Consider the following 10,069-nt stretch of genomic DNA (forward strand, 5'->3'; position numbering starts at 1 on the left):
AAACAATAAATACAATTAACTCCAACTTTCAATCATTGATCGAAACTGTGACAACTGAACGTCGTCAGGTGTAAGTGTGTATTGTTCTTGGACTTTAACGTAGTATTTTTTTTCTCCCCCTCATGTATCGCTCATTTAACGCATAGAAAATAAAGCACTGCACTGAATCGGTGAAGTCTTCGGTGGAAAGATAGCCCTTCAGAAAAAATACCAAAGAGGTGAAGCTTCTGCAGGCCTAATTAAAGGGAAAAGTTAAATTAGCATATATACTTATCTTCCTATAACAAATTTAAGAAAACATATTCGTACCTATACATTATGATGTTTTATTGCGACGATGATGCAACCTTTCTCGTATGGCATAACCCAAAATTTCTAAGAAAGCTGCAATTTGCTGGTTTCCCATATGTTTGCAGAACGCGCAAGGCCGGTTGATTTGTAAATCTTGATGGAATTTAATAACATAAGCTTCTTGTAAAAACTCCTGAGATCAAGGAAAATTCTGCCAGTGATGTGCGTTTTGGTAATTCACATCAACTTAATTACCAAGCCGTTGTTGCATAAATAAAAAGAATAAGATATTGTTTTTGATCTCACCCCTTTAAGACGCAGTGTTGAATAGTCTTCAGTGTTGAAAACCGAGGATTAAACGTCTTTGCGGAATGTTAAAATGTAATCCAGAAATTCTTTTAACAATTTGAGCCAAAGGTTTTTTTGGAGACCTGATTAACTTCTTTAATTTTCCGAGGTGGTTCTCGAATGGGAAAGCAGAAAATGAAACCGGCAACGACGAGCAAGAAAATGAAAACGGGAATACCGTCAATATTGATATGAATAACAATGACTTTGTTTCCTGGGTCTTTCATTCCCTTTTTCATTTTTCTTAATATTTCAGCAGTCAGAGAAAAATGGTGAAAATACTTGTTACTGACTTTTACTTTTGTTGTTTTCAGAATTGTTCATGGATCGGTTGGGATGTCGTGGCCCAAATATTTAACGAATTTTGCAACGCCACCAAGAACACTGAGTGACAGACCCTTCTGTGAATATAGCAGAGCCAGTCGTTGTAATATTCCCTCTTTAGTAAGTGCTGGGACATGACTGCTATCATTTACGATTTCACCAGTTTCAAGAACTAGGTGAACTTGATCTTCAACTCTCTCCCTACTCACGGCATCTGTCGTTACATCGTTCAAATCGTCGTTATTAGCTACGTGTTCCTCAGTGGAATCGACTATGAGACCGGTGGAAGATTCTTCTTTGAAACCGTAGTAGGTGCTGGTATGTGGAGAAGTGTCTTCAGTCGGCTCGACAGCAGAATTCACGTCTACGGGTCTAAAGTAGTAGTAGGCTGAACATATCGTAATGAAATTAAAATTACTATAGGTTTGCACGAAAAAGAATTTGTCAAATACTAGTATTCAAAGCGCCAACATTTCTACGAACTGACAATTGTCTTGTTACATTAGCCATGACGTTCATCACTGTTTTATTAACGGTATATCTCCTTGCTGATGGACGGTTTGAACATTTTAAACAAGACTAAACAACGCAAAAGATGAAAGACTTCAACGGTGCACCTGTCAGAAATGAACAACCAACACGAGGCATATAGGCTGCTTAACTGTATTTTGATGGAACAACAATATTGGGGCATGATACAGCACAGCCCGGTTTCCGAGATAGAGATTTTCATAAAAATATAAGAAAACTGGGTTGAAACCAATGTTGGGACGTCATCCAGTTGAGCACGGTTTCCAAGATTCAGATTTTCATAAACATATAAGAAAACCGGGTTGAAACCAATATTGGGACAAGATACAGCTCAGCACGGTTTCCAAGATTCAGATTTTCTTAAAAATATAAGAAAACCGGGTCGAAACCAATATTGGGACGTCATCCAGTTGAGCACGGTTTCCAAGTTCAATATTTTATGGGAAACCAGGCTGAATCCAATGTCGGGACATACTCGTCCTTTAAACACACGGACTCCAATTTTTTAAAAGGGCGGAAAAAACGGATTCATCCCAATATTTCACCGACTACGTTTTACCCCAAAATTCCATTGTTGCTAAGACGATGTCAGAGCAATCAAATACCAATATCTTTTAATCAATACTCTGACCCCCGTGACCAAACCAAGTTTGGCTCAATGAACCTCCGAGATCTTATGCTATCGTGGGGTACCACTAAGACAGTATTCAACGACTTCTCGAAAAGATGCAGATGGAGAAGGGAGAAGATGTAAATCTATTCCCTGTTCTATTTCTTCAAGTTCCTCTTGATTGTCTAAGTCTGGAACTGCAAATTCTTTCAATTCGGCTGCCAAGTAATCCATACTATCCATCAAAGATCCATTTTTCAAGTTCTATGAAAACCTCCTCACTATCGGGTTTCTCAGCGGCTTCCGTTTGTGATGGCAATTGATTTTCTGATTGCAAAGGTGTAGTGTGAATAAACTCATCTTGCATTGATTCGTTTGCAATTTCACCAGATTCCCAACCTGAAATTTGGTCAAAACCAGCAGCCACCATGTTTGAACCACCATCTGTCATAATTCGAGAGACCTAAAAACAAATAGAGATTAAAGGACAAAAAAACATTGTTATAGTTGAATTTGATATCAGTATCAATTGGATCATAAATCTTTTTGGTACTCTGCTTTAGTAATTATCTCACTTAGGTTTCCAATTGCTGGGTACGCCCCCTAGACAACTCTTGAACACCAGCAAGTTCCTTTGAAGTACTGAGACCGTAACGAGTCTGTTCAAGAGAACACAGAGAGAAGTAAAATGGCGAGTAATGTGGACACTTAACTAGAATAAGTAACCCAACATTTTTATTTAGACCATCTCTACTGAAATCTCATCTTAGGTCGTGTCTACTCCAAAGAAGAACTAAGTCCATCTAAACGAAAAGCTAAGAGCTTTTAAAATCTCATCTTTGGTCGTGTCTACTCGCTCCAAAGAAGAACTAATTCCATCTAAACGGAAAGCTAAAAGCTTTAAAATTTTGGCCAAAATGTTAGAAATTGCACCATTTTTACAAACCCTAACACTTAACAGCACGAACAGTAGCAAATAAATTCCTTTTCATTCACTCCTGTCCATTTGTGTCGTCACATAGTAGGCATGAGCTATTTTCTTTATTGATTCCACTCACTCCCCCCCCCCCACCTAACTTGTGTGACGCTCAATCCTTCCGGAATCCGGAATCATTCCGCCCCCAAAAGATTAAAAAAATTAAACAAACTAATCGTCCCCCCCCCTTTTTCTTTTAGCTGCTCCGCACCATAAACACACACAAACCCAATAGGAAAAGAGAGAGATGGTTGGGCGGGAAGGAAGGATCGAAAGATTTTTGTTCCTGAGGGCAGTGTTTTTATCTCACGCCATTTTGCTATTGATTCAATTATCTTTCATTTTGAAATGATTGTTGGCGTACTGGACTTGGTCTCTACAACTTCTCAGTTTCCATCCGCACAATAATGCCGAGAAATCTTGACTTCTTGTCCATTTACTTAAAGCAAAAAGAATCCTGACGGCTGTTGTTGTTTCGATTATTGGAAAATGTGTTTGCAGAATTCGAAATATCGATTTAAGCAGATGCAGGTAGTAAGCCGTTTCTGTGACGGATAAAGTGGAAAGGTAATGTTTAAAAAAACCAGTTGGTTTATGGAAAATACTTATTAAAAGATATTTTTAACTTTAAATAGTCAGCCAAAAGAGAAAATTAAAAGGTGACATAATCTCTTTAAAAATGGCCAGTTAGCCGTTGTAAATTTTCCATTAAATGATAACCACCTAAAACATATCCTTGGTTCTATACCTATACATATACTTCTCTTATCTTCTATACCTAACCTGTTTTCCAAACAAATCTGGTAGAAAACTTGGGTTGTCTTCTCTTTAATTCTGACAGGGGAGGGATTTTTAAAAATCAGAACAATAATTTAAAAAAAAAAAAAAAAAAAAAAAAACAAGAGAAGAACTCTGGAGAAATTGTCGCAAGAAAAAATTAACAATTAGAACGATGAAGATTTGGAAGGAAGCGAACAAAAACACATTTCTTTGTAATTGTATCATCCCATTGAATCGACTAGCAAACGAACTAAAACATTGTTTCTCAATATGATGACCCACATACTGGTTCATCAAATACTCTCTCGGAGAAAATGTAATTCATAGTTATTCATTTTCGATTGATTTATGATTTTCAACAGCATTTTTTTTTTGTTTAATGTAAAAGTATCTACTGGGTAATAATGTTAAAGAAAAAGGAAAAAACCGCAATAGATAGAACAATAGATTGTTATTGAAGATTCAAGAAAATTCTCTAAACATAATGCCAAGTCAAAAAAGGACTTGAAGGACCTTGTGACTAAAGTATAATTTAAATGATTGGCGGAGATATAGGACCGGTCGAAATAGGCCCCGACGAAATAGGCCCGGCAAATAGGACCGGACGAAATAGGACCCTACGAAATAGGCCCACTTTTAAAATATTTTTAAAGCGGTCCTATTTCTCCGTCAAAGTGGGCCTATTTCTCCCAATTATTTCTAAGTTCCATAAGGTACTCTGAAATATTAAAAAAATAAATTCGAGCTACTCTACATGAGCGAGAAGGCGGAATAATCTACGAGAGATCCGCCACCGTATATATTCATTGCCGTAGCTCAAACCACGATGATTGATTTCACACATTGCCGTTTCGTTTTTCACATGTTAGGCAGCTGATTCCCGTCTTTATTTTTTGATGAACGTATTCCCCTTTATCTTAACTGTAAAATTCATTTTTTACAAACGTCGTTTTCACTTATTAACTATCGCTAATTTAAAAAAATGAACAAATTTCCGTCTTTTCTTCGCCATTTATTTGTTCCGTAGCTCGATCCCCCCTTCAGCGGCTCAGCCTTGAACGCGTCTCTCCCCTTTCAGCGGCTCAGCCTTGAACGCGTCTCCCCCCTCTACCTATGCCAGTACTCAGGTGAAGTAGGAAATGAACATGTTTGATGAAATAAATCTTACGGATTGATTTCAAACATATCCATAACAATTTCATGTTTTTTTTTTAAGCAACAAACGCATATCACTTTTAAGTTTCTTGTTTTATGGGGCTGACGCGAGGTGCTGCTCAAGCCGGCCAGAAGGGTGGTCGAGCGGGGGAGGCTGCACGCACTCATGGGAGAGGGGTGAGTGAAGGGGGGTTTACCTGGGCCATACCATACACGCCCATGTTTTCCCTTCTCCGTATATGCTAAAGGATGGACTAGTAGTTAGCAACTCGGGCTATGAATCTCAAGCGCCGGTGTTCAAATCTCGGCCATGTCGATAAAGATTTTTATTTACAAAATATTTTAGAAAATTAATAGCTCAACAGCATAAAGCGGTGTGGAACTATCCTGGCGAAATTGATGGTTTTTTCTTTTTTTAATTGATTTAATATACAGCACGAAAAGGAAATTTCTATTATAGTTGAATACCAAATGTGGTTTTGAAGATTTCCATCTATCGGTGATAGTAGCGTCACTAGCGTGGTTCAATAGCGTCATGAAGATGGCGTCATCTGCTCATCGTCAACTTCAGCGTTTAATTTACAAATAAGAAATAGAAATCTTATAAAAAAATTAAAATAGCTTCAAGATGTGTACATTTTATTTTTAATCATTTTAAAATTTGAATTGCAATTTTCGTTACATTTGATCTGTAAGAATTCGATTCTGAATCATTCTCATTTCAAATCGATTCACACACATAGCAGACGCTAACACATCAAGCGTCATCAATAGCGTGGTCTATGGTGCAATGCTATCACTGGAGTAAGGCGTTTATCTTCTATTCGGGTATGTTAGAGAACTCTTATCATGTTATTTTCAATCTTTAGTTTCTAATATTGTAATTATCAACTTGTGTGGATAGGTAGCGTCATGATTGGCCTACCCTGATGGCGTCATGATCGCTGCTGATTGCCTTTCAAATAGGTTTTCAGCATTCTGCTTACACCTTTGGCATAGAGTCACATATTTCACAATCCAACATCAATTGGTACCAACAGCAGCCCTTCTCTCCATCATCCAGAAGGGTCTGAGATCAGTGTTGGAGATGTGTGTGACAATTTTAATATGATGAAATTTATCTACCACCAAATTTTTACTCTTATGTTTTTGTTTTTCAGGATGGTTCGGAACAACCCATGGAAAGCTTATCACTCATTGATGCTGTGATGCCTGATGTTGTTGCAAGTCGTCAACAGCAAACCCAGAACAAACAGAAACCACAAGTGGTAAAGACAGAACCACCAAATTCCAATGGAGATGAACCCATGCATTCCAATCGTAAGATAGTCACTACTTTTTTTTGATCCCCTGAACTGCTTACTTATTTTCCCTTCAACTATTTAATGAAGGCTGGGAAGAGGAAACAGGAGTAGAGATACCTGCCAGCAAATCTACTGTACTTCGTGGCCATGAATCTGAAGTTTTCATCTGTCTGCGCCTGAACCCAACAACATTCAGAAGGGTGGAACTGAAGTTCCGAGCAACAAAGATGTCACCTCACTTGACTGGTATGTAAGTTGTGCTATGTAATGCTATGTGTAATGTAATGTGTATGTAAGCAAGTGCTTTTGACGGAAGTGTAAGTTTGGTTTTACTATTTCATTCGATTTGTTTTAATTTTATTTCATTTCAAGGTATTTGCTGGGATAACTGAACAGAAGTTTTAAAGAAAGACAGAAACAATTGACAAGACCCATCTCTTCTAGATTTCACCGTCCAACTGGCTTCTGTAAAAGAATCGAGCAGGCTGAGTCTTGAGACACTGGCAACAGAAGTTTGAGAATGGAAATCACAGATTGATGACCTTCAGAAGGAATTGTTAGTTGCAGATCCCGATCTTATCGATTTTATGAAAGGTCTGTTAATATTTTTACTGGAACGTGTAATTTCTTTACTTAATTTTTACACTTTTTTCTCAGGATTTCTAGTTGAAGCAAAGGAGAAAGTGTTGGCAATGCAGAATGCATTCATGGAACAATTAATCATTTAATTCAACAATTCCAACGTAATACGAAGGAAATCTGATTTATGGCTTATTTAATAGCTTAGCTTATCGTCGTTAGTAACTTGCATCGTAACGAATTAATTTTTTGGTAGCTTCTTGATTGTTTAAACGAAGTACAAGGTTACAATCAATGCATTATAGTAGCGTTGTATAATGTATAATCCACTTAATGGCCACTTAATGAGATGGAATATTGGAATGTTAAACTTTATTGAAGTGAGAAAAATTTAATTTGAACAAAGTGAGGCTGACTGGAAACAAACTAAGATGAATAATTAAATTTTAGTACCGACACGTTCTTCTAAAATCTGATTTTCCGTCCGTATCTGTTCGAGGTCACTTTGCAGTCGCCTAATTTTGGTAGCAATATTCTTACGTAATTCGGTCTCCGCCTGCTTACGAAACAAACAGCATCATTATTTGACATTATTTGACAATAATGCAAACAAACAAACAAAAATTAGCGAAACATACTTGATCTTCTAAATCCTTTATCTCTCGTGACAAGTTGCCAGATTCTTTCACTAATTTTTGGATGTCAGAGCAATCAGTTTGCAATGAAATCAAATACTTGTAAATACGCCGGGCAGTCTCATCCGATTTGGCCATCTAATAAAAAAAGAAAAAGGTAACAACATTTTTTTATTAATAATATCAGCATTTTGATAGTAAGTAATAGATACCCGAAAAATAATTTCATCCGTAACGGTAAACGTACGCTCAACTTTTCCCTGTATTGAATTGATTTCACGCTGCACACTTTTTACATCTTCAAGCACCCGATGCATTTCTTCATTTTGTTTCTTGACGTTGGCTACGATACTCAGTATTCTTTGAGTATAAAATGTTCTAAAAAGAAAGAGATACAACTATCTCGTTACTCAAGTGGATAACAAAAGTTTATTACCTTGTTAGTACTGAAGGTGGCATAGATTCGATATGCGTTTGAAGTTTTTGTATAGTATCTTCTTTAGTACGAATTTCTTCTACAATGCTTCTTAAGGACGTCACTGTATGTTCAAGTGCAGCTTTAAGCTTCTCGCCTGCACTCTGTTCAGATAAAAAGAAGAAAATCAGAAACAAAAAATATTAATGTAGAGATACTTAATTACATTTTCGTGACGAAGAATTTTAGAACACATTATCTTATTTTTATTGATGTATAAAATGTATTGGCACTAGTTACCTGAATAGCATTCAGGTTCCCAATCTTTTGCCTTGTCAATTGTTTCTGTCTTTCTTTAAAACTTCTGTTCAGTTATCCCAGCAAATACCTTGAAATGAAATAAAATTAAAACAAATCGAATGAAATAGTAAAACCAAACTTACACTTCCGTCAAAAGCACTTGCTTACATACACATTACATTACACATAGCATTACATAGCACAACTTACATACCAGTCAAGTGAGGTGACATCTTTGTTGCTCGGAACTTCAGTTCCACCCTTCTGAATGTTGTTGGGTTCAGGCGCAGACAGATGAAAACTTCAGATTCATGGCCACGAAGTACAGTAGATTTGCTGGCAGGTATCTCTACTCCTGTTTCCTCTTCCCAGCCTTCATTAAATAGTTGAAGGGAAAATAAGTAAGCAGTTCAGGGGATCAAAAAAAAGTAGTGACTATCTTACGATTGGAATGCATGGGTTCATCTCCATTGGAATTTGGTGGTTCTGTCTTTACCACTTGTGGTTTCTGTTTGTTCTGGGTTTGCTGTTGACGACTTGCAACAACATCAGGCATCACAGCATCAATGAGTGATAAGCTTTCCATGGGTTGTTCCGAACCATCCTGAAAAACAAAAACATAAGAGTAAAAATTTGGTGGTAGATAAATTTCATCATATTAAAATTGTCACACACATCTCCAACACTGATCTCAGACCCTTCTGGATGATGGAGAGAAGGGCTGCTGTTGGTACCAATTGATGTTGGATTGTGAAATATGTGACTCTATGCCAAAGGTGTAAGCAGAATGCTGAAAACCTATTTGAAAGGCAATCAGCAGCGATCATGACGCCATCAGGGTAGGCCAATCATGACGCTACCTATCCACACAAGTTGATAATTACAATATTAGAAACTAAAGATTGAAAATAACATGATAAGAGTTCTCTAACATACCCGAATAGAAGATAAACGCCTTACTCCAGTGATAGCATTGCACCATAGACCACGCTATTGATGACGCTTGATGTGTTAGCGTCTGCTATGTGTGTGAATCGATTTGAAATGAGAATGATTCAGAATCGAATTCTTACAGATCAAATGTAACGAAAATTGCAATTCAAATTTTAAAATGATTAAAAATAAAATGTACACATCTTGAAGCTATTTTAATTTTTTTATAAGATTTCTATTTCTTATTTGTAAATTAAACGCTGAAGTTGACGATGAGCAGATGACGCCATCTTCATGACGCTATTGAACCACGCTAGTGACGCTACTATCACCGATAGATGGAAATCTTCAAAACCACATTTGGTATTCAACTATAATAGAAATTTCCTTTTCGTGCTGTATATTAAATCAATTAAAAAAAGAAAAAACCATCAATTTCGCCAGGATAGTTCCACACCGCTTTATGCTGTTGAGCTATTAATTTTCTAAAATATTTTGTAAATAAAAATCTTTATCGACATGGCCGAGATTTGAACACCGGCGCTTGAGATTCATAGCCCGAGTTGCTAACTACTAGTCCATCCTTTAGCATATACGGAGAAGGGAAAACATGGGCGTGTATGGTATGGCCCAGGTAAACCCCCCTTCACTCACCCCTCTCCCATGAGTGCGTGCAGCCTCCCCCGCTCGACCACCCTTCTGGCCGGCTTGAGCAGCACCTCGCGTCAGCCCCATAAAACAAGAAACTTAAAAGTGATATGCGTTTGTTGCTTAAAAAAAAAACATGAAATTGTTATGGATATGTTTGAAATCAATCCGTAAGATTTATTTCATCAAACATGTTCATTTCCTACTTCACCTGAGTACTGGCATAGGTAGAGGGGGGAG

At 37.2% G+C, this 10,069-nt stretch overlaps 1 protein-coding gene and 1 long non-coding RNA gene across 4 annotated transcripts; one reads left to right on the plus strand and one right to left on the minus strand.

The window, feature by feature from the left end:
• Positions 1 to 5,733: 5,733 nt before the first annotated feature.
• LOC124207104 lies at positions 5,734 to 7,342 on the plus strand. The gene is made up of 6 exons (XR_006879763.1): positions 5,734 to 5,843; positions 5,920 to 6,104; positions 6,176 to 6,335; positions 6,407 to 6,565; positions 6,692 to 6,913; positions 6,977 to 7,342. It is a non-coding gene; the product is annotated as an uncharacterized LOC124207104 (long non-coding RNA).
• LOC124207103 (coiled-coil domain-containing protein 22 homolog) lies at positions 7,254 to 9,295 on the minus strand. 3 transcript variants are annotated; one of them, XR_006879762.1, is made up of 9 exons: positions 9,185 to 9,295; positions 8,924 to 9,108; positions 8,693 to 8,852; positions 8,463 to 8,621; positions 8,249 to 8,336; positions 7,970 to 8,112; positions 7,746 to 7,911; positions 7,537 to 7,671; positions 7,254 to 7,454 (listed from the first exon to the last, which is right to left on the minus strand). XR_006879762.1 is itself a non-coding variant. In XM_046604394.1 (9 exons), exons 5-9 carry the CDS (start codon positions 8,202 to 8,204, stop codon positions 7,338 to 7,340), a joined length of 591 nt encoding a protein of 196 aa, XP_046460350.1. In that variant the 5' UTR covers positions 8,205 to 8,336; positions 8,392 to 8,621; positions 8,693 to 8,852; positions 8,924 to 9,108; positions 9,185 to 9,295; the 3' UTR covers positions 7,254 to 7,337. The 3 variants fall into 3 exon arrangements, 2 of the variants coding, with proteins under 2 accessions (XP_046460350.1, XP_046460351.1); XM_046604394.1 differs by having other exon boundaries at positions 8,175 to 8,336; positions 8,392 to 8,621; XM_046604395.1 differs by having other exon boundaries at positions 8,175 to 8,336; positions 8,922 to 9,108.
• Between the last annotated feature and the right edge of the window lie 774 nt (positions 9,296 to 10,069).

The sequence above is a fragment of the Daphnia pulex genome, chromosome 11, assembly GCF_021134715.1.
Source record: "Daphnia pulex isolate KAP4 chromosome 11, ASM2113471v1".
Taxonomy (NCBI): domain Eukaryota; kingdom Metazoa; phylum Arthropoda; class Branchiopoda; order Diplostraca; family Daphniidae; genus Daphnia; species Daphnia pulex.